This window comes from Typha angustifolia, chromosome 11 (assembly GCF_048772165.1).
Source record: "Typha angustifolia cultivar Huaian chromosome 11, ASM4877216v1, whole genome shotgun sequence".
NCBI classification, from domain to species: Eukaryota; Viridiplantae; Streptophyta; class Magnoliopsida; order Poales; family Typhaceae; genus Typha; species Typha angustifolia.
This window is the reverse complement of record NC_133249.1, coordinates 12739683-12755754: the sequence shown is the minus strand read 5'-3', so window position 1 is coordinate 12755754 and position 16072 is coordinate 12739683. Positions and strand designations below refer to the sequence as shown.

Genomic DNA, 16072 nt, shown 5'->3' with positions numbered 1-16072 from the left:
CAAAGTCTTATACCAAAGCACTTTTCAATTATAACTCATAGCATCTGAGACTATTTATTATATACCATTACTACCTCTATTTAGGAGAAGATCACTTCCGGGTATTATGATTTATGACTGTGAATACAACATCAGCACGAGATTGGAAGTTTTGAGCAAACTAGCCCTCCCAATTTCTTATTATTTTTTTACGAATCTAGTACATTTTAAAACTTATATATATAAACAAGGTGCATTTTAAAATCGTTGTTCTACTTAGCCATTTTTTTAAAATGACTTACATATAATAATTTTAAAAGTTACTTAGAAAATATGCCAAGTCGATTTTAATTCCATATAAATCGCTGCACTTTGAAAATCGTTGAACCGAAAAACGCTTTTAAATTAATTTTATTTTCCAAACTTTAGTAATTCTACTAAGTAATTTTAAAATTTTTATATAACTCTCTGGCACACCGTTAGCGATTTATATTTAAAAATCATTGAATAACCTAATGATTTTAAAACACACAGTTTCATACATAAGTTTTAAAATTTATTAGACTCTAAGAAAAAAAAAATTGAGACATTTAAATTAGTCAAGAACTCCACGAGATTGATGCTCCTCAAATTGCATGCACAGACAAGCCGTATAATAAAGGAAAATGCAATGAGGAAAAAAAATCTATTGGAGTACTAGAAGATTTTGCATAATTTAAATTTATTATTGATCTATTCTTGTTAGAAGGAATGTCCTAATTATATATTAGAAGGCTAACCCCTTCATTTAACCTATAATTAACCTACTACATTATGATCTATAAAACTAAAGGACCAGAGTAAATGCCCTCTTTATGCAGCCAAACATCAGGATTCACTATTAAAATCCAGAATTATAATGTTGCTGCTCGACCTCATGTTTTGTTTATATCTAGAATGCATCAGGAATGGAAAAGATGGCACACTTAAATGCAAAATTAAACTTAACTCCGCTTACTTTACCATTCTATTGAAGCTCATTGCTCGAAAACCACCCAAAGATTGAGCACATTCATAGTGATGCAAAATATTGTCACTTGCATAAATAACAATGTTATAAGTTATTGATGATGACGCAAAAAAGTCTAGTCAAATTTCTATGCTCACACCAAGTCAACATCAAATGTTTCAATGAGATAACACCACACGAGACACATGCCTAATAAACTTCGGCGCACTTATTAATTTTAATAGAGTCCACTTGGCTTGGCTCAAAAGGAAAAGAATAACAAGATCTTACACTAGTAGTTGTTCTGGTTGCACTGCAACATTATACAAAGATCATGCTGCATGAGACATTGTAACTTGAATTATTCATTGATGAGCAGCTCACTCTTCGCTGAGGATTGGAACAATCAATGGCTTTAGCTGTGCAAGGTAGACAATTGCCCACCTAACAAGATAAACAGAGAAAACAGTCGTTAAGTAAAAGATAAAATATTGACTGAAATAGCACAATTGAATTTAACAGTGAACAAATGACCCCATCAGGAGAGAAACTAGACTAGAAACCACTCACCGTTTCTTTACTCAGATGTGAAAAGCATATGTATAAACACATAGAATACTATTTTCATTCGGTGGGTTCCATTCTTAAAAGTTCAAACTTAAAACAACATAAGCATAACAGAAACAAAATTATCATGTTTGATATCTGAATAAGGATATTAAAACTGAAAACTCTATGATACAAGTGCCCAAATTACCACCAATCTTCCAGATTGAAGGGATAAAATCAAATTACGGAACTAAATGCTATCCAACATGGTGGCCGTTAGTAGGTTTTTCAACAACTTGTCTCTATATATGTCGGCTTCCTTACGAAACATTATGTATATGAATCTCACACTTGCATAGCCTTCTATCATCTGGCACTTCATAACGACACCAACTATGACAGATATGCAATGGACCAATATATACAAAATTTTATATGTTAATGAAAAAATGAGGAATGTGGGAACTTACATCATCCAACAACACACTGTTGCCGTGCTAACCAATGTCAAATGGAACCTGCATCATCAAGTTGAGTCAAACAATATCATAATATATATATATCAACAAAGAATACATGTTTACTCTTTATAAAATTCGAATATATGCAAACTTCCTAATAGTAAAAGGTCTTAGAAATTCACAAGATGCTAATATTAAGCTGCATGATCTTCCATTTGATAATTCACCAAGATCTGGAAAGCTTTTGAGACAAAGCTTAAAAATTGGCCAAGAGATTATAGGAAGCAACAAAATTACATAGAAAATCTAAAGGGTGCACCTTCAAATATTGAAAATGCAGCTAATGCTTCTCATATGCATGACATAAAAATGTTAGAAGCCTAACAAAAACTCAAGCATGGAAGAAAATCCAAGATCTATAAGGTCCAAAATAGTTAACAGAAAGGAAAATTTCAATTGTAGCTTATGCATCAATAAGGGTGTAACTGAGCCGAGCCTAAGCGAGCTCGCTCTAGCTCAGGCTCGGCTTGAAATTAGTTTCAAGCCGTAGTTTGATGTTTAGGCTCAGCTCAGCTCAACTTGAACCGAGCTCAAGCCAAGTCAGACTGGGTCCTAGTCGAGCCCAAGCCGAGCCTAAGCTTGATTAGAAAGGAAGAAAAGAAGGTAGCAGTGGCGGTAGGGACGGCGATTTGCTGAAGGAGGAGGAGGTGATTTGCCGAAGAAGGCATAGTGGCGACTTGTCAATGGAAGAGGAAGAGGAGAACGAGGAGACCGGAGGAGGAAGCCAACGAGGAGGGGAAGGGGGTGATGGATTGTCGATAGAGGAGGAGGCTGACAGTGGAGGTGGCGGCGACGGCTTGTCAGTAGAGAAGGAGGCCGTCGGAGGAGCCAATCGACGAAGGAGGAAGAGGAAAATGGTCGGTCACCATCCACCAAGAGCTCCAAAATAGAAGAAGCATTGTTTTTTTTTTTTGGTTTGAATGGTTGGTTATTTATAGAGGGTTATTTGAAGTGGGTCTTTTGAACGGTTGGTGTTTGGGAAATAGAATTCGTGATTGATGGAAGAGAAGAGTAATGGAGTAACGGAGTAACGTTGGTGTAATTATGAGGCAAGGTTGGTCATATCAAGAGAAAAGGAGGTATGGAGTGTAAGAATTTAAGAGGGTATTTGTCATCTATAATTTCGAGTTTATCGAGTTGAGCCTGAGCGAGACAGCTTCGGCTCAGGCTCGGCCCAAAATTAATTTTGAGCCCTATTTCTTATTTAGGCTCGGTTTAACTCAATATGAGCCGAGCTTGAGTAGAGCCCGAGCCAAACATGAGTATCTCGTTTCTTTTAACAGCCCTATGCATCAAATATTGGCATGATCGGGATACCCTGCTGACTTCTAATGACCAAGGCTGATAATGAGCAGATCAAGATGTGTACCCACAAGATCATTTCATTGTGCTAAATAGTTTTAGCAAATGTTTTCCTTAATAGGAAACTTTGGGTAAGCTTAACACCAAACTTAAGCATGGAGCCAAGGACAAACTGAGAAGATGAAAAAGTATAAAAGGAAAAGAAAAGGCTAAGATAGTAGAGTTCTCTCCAAATATAAAATGGCATCTTGTTACTCAAAAGTTGAAACTTATTGGCTCACAATCTTTTCTAATAGCTATTAGAAAACGGTGATTTTAATCCTTAATATTCTTAACACTCCCTTTCAATCTGGGTTGGAGACAATTTAATAGTTCCAAGATGTGGATTTGATAAACAAATAAGCCCAGTGGGATTAAACTCAAGACCTTTTGCTATGGAGCATTTAACTCATCATCTTCTTTAAAAGCTTAAGCTATTAGATAACAATAATTTAATCCTTTGTGTTCTTAAGAAAACTAAATCACAGGCTCTTCAAGAGAACAAAAGACCCAGGCTGACATCAAGTTCTAACAAAGGATTTAGATAATTATAGAATTAAATTAAGAGCTCCCCCAACATGGTGAATAGGATACGTTAGGATTGATAACCCTAATAGTTGGTTTGGACCAGCATGCACCAGTCAAATACCAAGTTCAGAATATCCATTGTCCTTTTTCTTTACAACCTAAATTAAGGAATTGAATGTAGGACACGGATCCCATATTAGCACTACTGACCAGTTTTAATCTAGCAACTAGTACTAGTGCTTAGCTAACCTTTTCTTTTACTAATTGATTTACTAATTGTGATGGTCATAATATTGTGTTTATTTTTGTTTCAAAAGCTTAACTGAATCCTTCTTAAAGCATTCAAGAAAGCATGGACAATCACAACCACATACTTCTCTTGTATGCAACTAATAACACTACCCAAGCAGAAGATACCACAAATACAAGTAAGGTTGGCATGAAACATTCCATTGTCAAATTTGTACTAGTTCTATCTTTATGTAAAACATGCAACTATAAATTTCAGATATGATTGGTTTATACATTAATTTTTCTTGCTAATCAATCTCATGTTCTCTCTGTTCTTTAATTTCTTCCCCTCAGATCTATAATGCTCTCTACTAGAAAGTGAATTATAGTAAGAAATTCCCATCAAGATAGCTCAACTTCTAGTTAGTTTTATACCTAAGCCAATGTATCAATAATATCTGACCAAGAAAAGTAAACTAATTATTGGATCAAGACTTGTTGCCCCAACAAAATCATAATGACTAGCAAAAAATGGAGGTCGGACAATTTCAGATTTCCAGGTAAATTCATGTTGGCAATGACTCTACATAATGGAAGGAACAGAAGTGGAGTTCCTATTCAAGTCATTATTTGTTCAATAGATGATTTAACTTTTAAACAAGACAATAGAAAGTCATGGATATGCGAAACACACTCAAGATGAAGAAGAACATAAGTCAAACAGAACCAGGTAATATCTGGTTAAAAGAATAACTTCTTCTATGTTTATCAATAGGACATGTACTCACCTTCCTTCATAAAAAAGAATCTAAAAATCAAGGAGCCTATGATAAAACATCACTGAAGACTCGATTAAGAACAATAACAAGCATTTCCAAAAGCTAAACCAAGAGTATGGCATGTTGACATTTATTTCCTTAAAGATAAGGTTCGAATTCAAAGACAGTCAGCATTGATAGAAATTTCAACATATCCATCAGATGGAAAAAAAAAAACTATATAGTGAATCATGTTACGATCGCATCAAGATATGTAAGCTAGCTGCGACAAAGACTACATATCAATCTTCAAAAAAATCAAGGGCATAACAAAAAGAAAAAAGAAAAAGATAATTACCAATCAATCAGGGAAAATACAGAACATAATAAGATATAGGAGTATATTAGTAAAATATTTCATACAAGTTCTAGCTGAAAAATACAAATTGGTAAGACTATAAGATTTTGGAAGGACATCCGGTGTGTGGAGTGCAATATGGCTATTAGATTCCTGAAGTTACTTGATATTGTGTGGGATGAAAAAGTAACTGTTCAGGAGGTCCGGGATGATACTGATTGGAACTTGAAGTATAGAAGATATCTTACGGGGCAGCAGAGGAAAGAAAAACAAGATATGATTGCTATTGTGAAGTCGTGTTCGATTTAATGCAACAATGGACAAGATTAAATGGAGGCTTGCAAGTAATGGAGTTTATACCGTTAAATCCTTATATCAGTTTCTGAAAAATTATAGTATTTGATCTCACGTATTACCAAAGATTTGGAAAAATGAAGATTCCTTTGAAGGTGCACGCTTTTTTGTGGCTGATGTGTTGAAATAGAATATTAACAAAAAATAAGTTGCTAATAAGAAAGTATAGTGGAAATGCAGCTTGTGTATTTGCTCTAAAGAGGAGTTTGTAGATCATTTGTTTATGAGATGTAAATATGTGAAGAAGATTCTAAGTGGGATTAATATTGCTACTAGAAAAATCCTAAGCATGCTAAAAAATGGTTCTTGGGCACAATGTTGACAAGAAAAAAGGATCTCAATAATTGGATTCTTATCTAGGTTGCGGCTTTAATCTAGAGTTTGTGGTTGGAGAAAAATAGCAGTGTTTACAAAAAATTCTGAAAACTTCAGAGAAACCACAGCAGAGTAGTAACCAATTATTCTTTTTGCTGGGTGGGGTTGCAGGGTGAAGAAGCATTATAGAAGGCTAAGAAGCTGGCACACCTACTTTAGGGGAGAAGGTATTATTTTTTGGCTTGCTATGCCTTACAAAACCTTACGTGGTTTATGAAGTTAGAAATTGATATGTTGGTAATTTGGTGATAACTTTGTTTCGGGTGTGGTTTTTTTTACCCCTGGCTTAGATGTTGTTAGGATGTTTTTGTTAAGCTTTGGGCAAAGGGGGAAATGCTGGATTGCTGGTTATGTTCCTGCTGTGTGTTCTGGTTTATCACAGTTTGGTGTTTTGTTTTGCTGTTTTAAAGTTTCACTGAAAAGGGACAATTTTGCCATTTGTTAACAAAAAAAGAAAAAGATAATACCTACTAACTAGTATCCGCTTTTCCCCTAAATTAAGAAAGAAAAAAAGAAAACCCTAACCAAAGCATCGAGGCGTTCATGCCAATTCAAACGATCGATCTGCTTACAGCTGCAGCTGGAGGCATCCAAGTATCGTCCTGAGTACTACGTGAAACCCTCAACTACTCTATACTTGCACGATTCCGTTGCTTATGGAAAAGATTGAAAATTTCAAGAATCTATCGGAAAAAAGGAGCCCAAACCCCACGAACTCACAAAAATCCTTCGGGTCTCGAGATTCAAACAAATAAACTCCAAATTAACCTTATTAGATACCCCAAATCAAGGCAGTTGACTCGATTGCCGCCCAATCTAGCAATCCAAGCTCAAATTGACTGGATTCAAAATTCTACTTAACAGCTCGTCGGATTAAGATAAGATAAGAAAGAAATGCAGAGGGGAAAGAGCGTACAGATTGGTGGAGGGCCCGCGGTTGCAGCAGAGGCGAACGGAGAGGGAGGCGATGATGCCGACCAAGATGAAGATGAGGGTCGTCACCCAGAATCCCATCGCGATTCCGATCTCTATAAAAAGGAAACGTTTAGTATCTTAATCTCTCTCTGTCTCTCTCTCTCTCTCTCGTCGGTGAAGCAGCGACGGGGGTCGATCGAATTCTCTCGCTTTGGGGATGGTAAAATGCCAAGGACGACGAGAGGAGGAAACAAAATAAATCTTTTTAAAAATGGTTTGAATCTTTAATAACGTGCTAATACTTCAGATAATTATTAATTGGTCCCTCATAAGGTCCTCAATGTTATTCTTGTAAAAAACCAAGGGGATTTTTACATACATTTTTCTATTTTTTTCATTACTTAAAATCCATTACCTGGAATAAGGGTAAAAAATTAGTCTTTATTTCTTAGTCTTGATATTTTTAAAAAATAAAGTTAATTAAAAATAAAAAAGATAAAAAAATATTTAGTTAACGAATCAGTTTATGAGTCTCTAAACTCAAAGCAAATAAAGCATTCCTCTATAGGAGTCGCCTCGGGGATCAGTACGAGCCATAGAAGAGAAAAAAGTCGAGTTCTCCTAATATAGTTGGGAATAAGAACATGGTTTTAAAAGCTTTACAAGAGAGAAAATGTCTAGAAAATGTATATCGATGAGCAATTGTGAATCGGATTCAACGAAGAAATTCGAAAGGTTGTGTTCTTGAGCCTTGAGAAGGGCAATCTTCTTAGACCTCAATTTTAAATATTTAAATTTAAAATGTAAAGATGTAACGGGGTTATATTATAATTTGCCCTTAAAGATATCATTCCGTCAGTTAAATCTAACTAATTGCGAATAAAATTGAACTTAGTTTATTAAAAACCATTTTACCTGTGTATAAAAAATTATCTAATAATGTTTGATCCTATAGTACAAGCAGAGAAAATCTTTTCCTATGTAAGAACATGAATAAGTGATTAATATTTCACACTCTAAACTCTAAGAACAAAGAGTATTTTGCCCAAGAAGTTTCAGACAATCAACAGAAGTTGCCAAAATCTATCAGAAGGGAAAATAAAATAAAAATAGTGACAGGATAAGTGTGCAAAACCAATTGATACAAATGAATAAAGAAAGGTAGTAATCCTGCCTGTAATAAACTGCACAATATTTTAGAAACATTAACTTACTCAGGAAATAAATTTGCAATATAATGGATGAAAGAGACATTACTGAAGTCTTCAGAAAACTTGCAGTGTTTATATACAAATATACAACCACATTCTAAGTCATAGGAAAAGAATCAGTTCTACATATTTACAAACCAATGAACCTTGTTTTTCTTTTCTAATCAAGTACTCTTTCTATCCACACAAATATCAAAGAATGTATCTTCTGAATCACTAAGTAGTCTACTTATGGACCAATCTGTTCATCTACTTCTTAGTTGCAGTGTTACCCAACTGTTGCCATTGATCATGCAGTGGATTGATGGCTTTTGATGAGATTATTACAGTGACATTGTTGTTGCAGAATTAAGACCTACAAGTAGTTACAGATGTGGTAAGATCAGAAGGGCAGAGGAAACATTTCTTGCAATTGCTGCTGAGAGCCAGATCCATGTCGAGATCCTTCTCAGAAAATGTCGGCAATTTTTTGAATGAAACGATTCCGTTGCGACAAAGAGGACATGGAATTGAACCAGGTGTCTCTGGGAGTTCATGAGCCTTGATTGCTGAACAGAGGTACAGTGCACATCTTATGCAAAGTTCATGTCCACAACCTAGAGATGCAGAAGTGATTAGATTTAATATAAACAGAAAAAATTTAAAAGAAAGAGATACTTGATCTCCTTTGTTTTGTTTCATTTTCTTCTTTTTTTTTCTTTTTCCCTAATATTATATATATAGTAGACCTTTCTTCTAGTTTCGAAATCTAAAAATCGGTATACAACTCTAGGATTGATACTTTAATGCAAGCAATAAATCTATCTAAACCATGTTGATATTCAAAACTGCAAAAGTTCAGGCATCTAAACAATATTGTTTATATGCTATGTTATGGTAAGAAGATAGTTTAGGAACATGGTGAAGGAAGCATAAACTAGAACATAAATCTAACTATGAAATTGAGACTGAAATTTTTTTGCGAGTATAAGCTATCATTCTGAATGATATATTGCCATAGATAGCAATGTGCTCATAAGGACTTAAAACAGTCCTTTCATCTTCTTGTGCGCGTCAAAGTATTTTATGAAGGATTGAACCAAACATCCTAAATGATTTCGGTATGTCCTGCATTACTCATAAGTAAATGTATGCCGTTTTCTTTTACTACATTATTTCAGTGTGTTGAATGGCAAATATTTGATTCAGATAGGTGTGAGGCTTAGCAGGTAATAGGAAATCCTAAATAAGATATGGTATCCAATCTTTACGTGTATTTATCGAAGTTCTAGTAGTCTACAATATACATAAGAAACATCGAGGAAGTGATCTTAAAATGCTTACAAATTAGAAAATCATCAGGTAAATTATAGTTATCTTTCTTCGCAACTACACCGATCAATGATGCAATGATGAAAATTCTGGAACGAACTACATTTTGTCGCGGTAGAAGGTAGGAAATATGAAGACTAACCTTCAGCAGCTATATTGCAGATGCTTTCAAGGCAAACAGCACAAACATCAGTATCATCACTCTCATCAGCAGGAGCCGATAATGACCGCAGACCACACTCTCTGAAGGGGTAGATAGTGTAATGGAAATGGTAAGTATTCATTTCTTCGAGTTCATGGGTATTAAATCACATCATGGATTTTTCTTGTTTCACTCTGATATAGCCAGAAAAACTAATCTACTTGCCATATATCTAGGGAAACTTGAAATTTTTAGTTCCTTTTCCTGTAAACAAAAGGCAATTGTATCTAATGGAGATAAAGTTAGAGTCTGATTTATCATTACTTGACAAACGAAAGTACCTTGCAATATTTAGAATGCTTGTGAGAGGCAAAGATAGATAGCTTGATGGAGGAAATATTGGTACTATCATGCTGGACTTGGGTGATAGAACTTGCTCAAGCCAATGGCATCCCCATATCCTTGCAACATCAAGAGGAAGCCACCTGGGAACCCCAATTGCAAAATGAGTGAATCTTTACTCAAAAAAAATAGGAGTACTATAAGAATGGAAATTAGATAAACTAATTCAAATAACAAAATGAGAGAGAGGGAGACAAAGTGAGGATAGTTTACCCATTACAATTCATGACCAATCTACTAGCTCCTCTAGCAAGAAGAACCTGAACAAAAGAATGATTCAATCTTTAAACAAATGATAAGAAGGCCAGAAATGGTGAAATATATATGTTCAGATTTACTACTTGCCTGGCAACATTTCAGGTTTCCTCCACATGCTGCATAATGCAAAGGAGTACTACCAGCTCCTGCAACATTGATAAGAAGAAAAAAGATTAAGATTCTTGTGTTTAAACAAACAAATTTTACTTATAAGCTCAAGAAATTTTAAGAGATCCAAGAAGTTAATTTGAATTAAATTAGGTAAAAGTCTTATATTTTAAACGACTACTCTAACTCAAGAATGTTATGTTTTAGTACTATGGTAACTCATCAACTGCTCTAAAAATTTAAAGCTAACGGGTGTCGCACTTCCATATTTCTGGGCTTAGAAAATCTAATAACTCTTTATAACAAAAACCATACCTATTGAACCCATGGAGGATGAGGCATAGGAGAGTGTGATTGCTGTGGCATTAGCATTCAAATCAAGAAGGAGATGCACACACTCAAAGAACCCACGCAGTGCTGCCAGATGGAGAGCTGTTACACCACCGTTGGCTGTTTTATTAATGAAGCTTGAGAGGGCACTGAGAGAGATTAAAAAACTATCATTAGACACCTTATTAAATATATATATATATATATAAAACTTATCAACATAAGCTTTTGAGTCAACTGATTAACTAACGCAGTATGAGAGCCTGAATTTCTAAAGGTCCGAAGTTTAAATCTCGTTTAGCTCAATATAATATCTACTTTCTATTATATATTTTTGTGCAGCATGAGAGCATGTTAAAGATATGATAATATTATTAATTCATTAACTTATCGATTTAAATTATTAAATCAATTAGTTATATAACACACTTATTTGTATTTATACAATTCTAAACTACCTTATTTATGTGTATACACCTCTAAAATTGATATCTATGTGTTTATCCCTGAAAACAGTTATAATATTTGTGCAGTAATTATTCAGTTTTTCCATAGACACATATCCTATAAATTAAAATCTCAATATTTCAATCAAAGAAAAGATAAAAAAAGATACTGTTATTTGAGAGAAACGTACGTAAATAGGATCAGGGTAATTTCATTTTATCTTTTTTTATATTTAAATTGATTAGTTTTAACATTTAATTAGCTTCACAAAGTATTCATGTATAGTTAATTATATCTTAACCCCTTCCGCTATTGCCTGTATTGCACTCACCTTCTTAAGAAAAAAATTATGTTAAAAATTATTAAAAGTTTGGCTAACTAAATAAAAGAATAAAAAAAACTCTTACTTTCTCTTCCCTTCTAGACAAAATAAATTTAAAGAAAAAAATAGAAGATCGGTTTAGAGTTTAATATTTAAAAAAGTTGCCACAAATGCCACTAAAAGGAGAAAATTGATGGACATAGACGAAAGATTGAGGTATATTTGTTCATCTATTAAGTTAGTCAAATTTTTAAGATAATTCTATCGAAATTTCTAATGAAATATTAACACAGAGAGCTTAGTGATACATTTAAAATGTTAGAGGGTGTATCTATTCATTTATTTTTGTCGTTAAGGGGGTGAAAAATATAAGCAGAGATAAAATGTAATTAACTCTAAAATAAAACAAGAAACTTGAAAGGTATAAGCAAAAATCTTGAGAGGAATATATCAGGAACTTTTGAGAGAGATATTTGAAAAAAATTTGTTACGATAGATGGCTACCTTTTTCTGCTTCTCTCTTGGTTTGCATCTTTGGATGAACTCGAGCCGAAGTCGGCGGCCAACAGCCTAATGCATCTGATATGCCCGCCAGCCGCTGCAAAGTGTAGCGCCGTCTTATTACTCAAGCACTCCACTTTAGATACCTTTAAAGCACAAATATAAATTTAACATTCCCAGCTTCCAACTATTGCATAAGGTTTCAACTTTAAATTCTAGCGGTGTCGATATTTAGTAGCACACCATTAAGAATGATTTACTTGTAAAATTATATTTCACACCTTATATTTTTCATAAACTATTGACATCAAGTCTTGTTTAGTGTTTTCATGAATTTGGGCTCTATGTCATAATATAGTTATAATATTTTAGAAATTTAATATATTTTTACATTTATCTAGTCAAATTAACCCCCTTAGATCAAAATCCCTTCCCATTTTTTCTATAGAACAAAGTCCAAAATATGGGGCTCAAAATATAAAAGCTAAAATAAATATAGAATGTGAACTATAACTTCTTTAAAATATGAACAACTTGCAAAATATATATATATATATATAAATTCTAAATTGAAGAAATACAGCATGCCATAAATAATTACCTCAACCATGTCATCAAGGTTGCATGGTGATAAGCCTGACCATTTTATAAGTGACAACCAACAAACTTACCCACTAACCACCTGTTCACTTATTATTGAATAAAATATATTTAATTTGTCTTATACCCGTATAGTAAGTAAACAACTACTTAGATCTATATAGTATAGTATAGTAATATCTATTTATCTCCGCTTCTTCTATCTAAGATTTTCATATTTACATCAATTACTATTTTACTCAATTATTACTTCAATCATTTTCTCTCTATTTCTCTTGATCTTTCTCTCTCTTCTCATAATCTAGAGTATTTTAATTATTTGTCAAATTATTATTTAAATTGTGTATTAAATGAAACATAATTATTACATATTATATGTTACGATCCGACCATATGGGTTAAATTGAGTTGAGTCAAGTCGAGTCGAGTCGAGTCGAGTTAGTTACTTAATTTTATCTTTTTGTTTTAAATTTCAAATAAATTGGATAATCAGTACGTGGATTTGATCCACTGGGGATTTTACCCCTATAAATAGAGAGGACATGTGTTTGATAATTATCATTGGGAGAAATATGAATTTAGACAGTTATTATTTTTGTCCTTATCTTTTTACCTTAGCCGTTAGATTATTTTTATTTTCATAGGAATATATCATAACCATAGATCCCTTTCAAACATTCAAACCCTAGCCAGAGTCACCCTACAATACGGCTGCCCGCCACTCTCCGACGATATCCATAATGTCAAAAATTACAATTATGACATATCTCCACTATTTTATTTTTATCATTTTATCATAACATTTGATTTAGGTGGAACTAGAGCCATTAGAACTCTAACTCACAAGGCTATCTCCACCTAAATTTTTATAATGTTTTTACATCCGGATTAGTCCAAATCTGGTTCACAATATTATTCTAGTATACAACTAAAAACCAGTATAGTTTATACTGATATAAGTTATCTCATACTAGTATTGACCTTATTCCATAAATAAACGAATCTAAACTATCAAAATTAATTGAAATAAAATAAAAGTGAGGAACGAAATATAACAACATACATTGCTTTTGAACAGCAGCAAAGTCTGCACCACCTCCCAATGTCCATGGCGGCATGCTTGCATTAATGCCGTCTGATGCATGAAAAGAGAAAGATGAAGAAGATGATAGAGAGAATTAAGCAAACAACTACTGCGAGCATTTGATGCATCTACCTGCCCATAAATGTTTCTTGAGTTCACATCTGCGCCGATCTCCAGCAACACCGATACAACCTAAACCAACACTAACTCATGAAAACCTTTCATACATACTCCCTCGATCTATTGTTACTATAATGATAACCAAAGATCGAGGCCTTGTTTCGTTCATGCATAAGATTTCTATAAAGATAATGTTATGTAAATTAGATACATCTATAATTTATCATCCGACTTACTATATATAAAGTTTGACAAAAATATACATAAATTAAGTATTCTCAAATTCAAACTCTACCTGTATTTTTCAATCAGAAAAGAAAAATAATGGTGAGAAAAGAATATAAAAAATGAATTGCTAGATATTGACAAGAATATACAAGGGCATATTTGGTATTTTGATAGGAGGAATTGACCCAAGTGGAAAGAAACCATCAAATGCTTTCCATCATCTTATATCATCATCTTATATCATATCAACTCAACCATTTTTAATCTAAAAGTATGTAAACGTTATGAGACAGCAAAGAATTATTCTTTAATCCTCCCAATGATGCAACAATTTGGATTGAGATTTGTTGATAAGTAGTGACCCCTCTTTTCAATTTGCTTTAAAATGAAGAAATAATTTGTTTGGGACCAAGTTACCCTTATGTATGGGAGTTGGAATTAGATAGTATTAGTGTTATTTAAGGGTTAAATGGGTAAAATCATATTTTATGGTTAAATATCATATCAAATTAGTAGATAGATAGAGGACAAACTTTGAATGTGATACATGTTATCATATTATTCGCCTTAGCACTAGAATGAGTGGATGAGTCACTGGCTCTCTGATATTATATATTTAATTTAATAAAAATTTAATTTGCAAAAGAAATAAAATAAATAATATATTTCGATACTAGTTAATCCTTGAAGTTTTTGAATCTAAACAAAAAATTGGCCCTTTTTTTGTGAGAAATTAGATCAAAAATGAGAGAAAAGATCAAAAAAGAAAAACCTCATTATGGCCTTTGGCTGCAGCTAAATGGAGAGGAGAGTTGAGCACACCGAACGTAGCGTATCTCACGAGGCCGGCGTTCATCTCCAGCAACTTCCTCGCCTCCGCCGCGTCGCCGTCCCTCGCCGCCGCCGCCAGCCGCTCCCCGAAAGCCGAGCAACCCAAAGAATTGCCCATTGATTCTTAAGAGACCTCAAGAGAGAGAAGAAGATTCCTCTCTCTCTCTCTCTCTCTCTCTCTCTCTCTCTGTGTGTGTATTCTACTACTCCTCTCTTATTGATCTTCTCTTTAATTTGAAGGGGAGTTTGATTGTGTTATAATATATATATATATATATAGTGTAAGGTTTGTGTAATGGTTTAATAAACCTTGGAAGGAATCAAAGAGTATCTTGTAGGGGGGGAGAGCTCACCTAACTGGTAATAGATTCTTGAGAGAGAAACTTAGAGAGAGAAAAAGAGGGATGAGATGGACCAATGGGGAGAGAGAGATGGAGTGAGACGCCAAGTGCGTGTTGGCTATGTACCCAAGAAATCTCCTTACCCCGCTTACTAATGAAGTGAATTTTTTTTAAAAAAAATAAAAAAAAAGATATTAAGTGAAAATTTTAAAGATCTAGGAGGTCAAATAATAAATATAAAAAAATAATCGTAAATACACAGATGTTTTCTTTTTTATCGTTCAAGAGCCTGTAGGCTAGATATATGTTACACAAAGTGACAGCCCTCCCTCTTTAATACAAAGATACTTAGGTTTCACTAAGCTTTTAGCTAACAAATAAGGTCATCTAATCTAAACTCCAAGCCGTCGTACTAATACGTCGCTGAGTCATTAAAATTTTTGCCCATCCAATTTAAACCACTTTGCCCACAGTAAATTGCCCATATTAAATTGCTTAAGGGTGAATTTAAACTTGCAACCTCCTTAGTCGCAAACGAGTACTCTCGTAACTTTCTAAAGTTGGATGATAAATATACGGATATTTATAGAAGAGAATCTATAAAATTGTAGATATTATTCATAATGAACCAATCGTTCAAACCAACATAGCAGTTACAAGATAGACTTGCGGACCGTCCATCGATAACCACAACTATATTTGTAAAGTTTTGTTCTTATTGTTATCAGTTTCTAACTTCAGTAACTCTTAAGGTCGAAGATTTCGTCTCTAGAGCTCTCGAGATAAAGTTCTTTAAAATCTGAAGTAAATGTCAACCGGAGTCTCTCAAAGCCGTAAAATATCTCAAGTAATTAGTGGAAGACATATGATAGGATCATACTAAAATTCTTTTTTATAATTTGATCGAAATAGCACTCCAAATAATCCACAATTTTTTTG

The 16072-nt window shown here is 33.7% G+C and overlaps 2 protein-coding genes across 2 annotated transcripts; both read right to left on the bottom strand.

Moving 5' to 3' along the window:
* Positions 1-1036: 1036 nt before the first annotated feature.
* LOC140770455 (V-type proton ATPase subunit e1) lies at positions 1037-7143 on the bottom strand. Its single transcript, XM_073111655.1, has 3 exons — positions 6899-7143; positions 1987-2034; positions 1037-1411 (listed from the first exon to the last, which is right to left on the bottom strand). Exons 1-3 carry the CDS (start codon positions 6994-6996, stop codon positions 1348-1350), a joined length of 210 nt encoding a protein of 69 aa, XP_072967756.1. The 5' UTR covers positions 6997-7143; the 3' UTR covers positions 1037-1347.
* A 976-nt stretch (positions 7144-8119) lies between these two features.
* LOC140770556 (E3 ubiquitin-protein ligase XBAT33-like) lies at positions 8120-15120 on the bottom strand. The gene is made up of 10 exons (XM_073111795.1): positions 14734-15120; positions 13746-13805; positions 13593-13664; positions 11933-12075; positions 10645-10808; positions 10309-10367; positions 10177-10223; positions 9903-10046; positions 9562-9662; positions 8120-8704 (listed from the first exon to the last, which is right to left on the bottom strand). Exons 1-10 carry the CDS (start codon positions 14908-14910, stop codon positions 8457-8459), a joined length of 1215 nt encoding a protein of 404 aa, XP_072967896.1. The 5' UTR covers positions 14911-15120; the 3' UTR covers positions 8120-8456.
* Between the last annotated feature and the right edge of the window lie 952 nt (positions 15121-16072).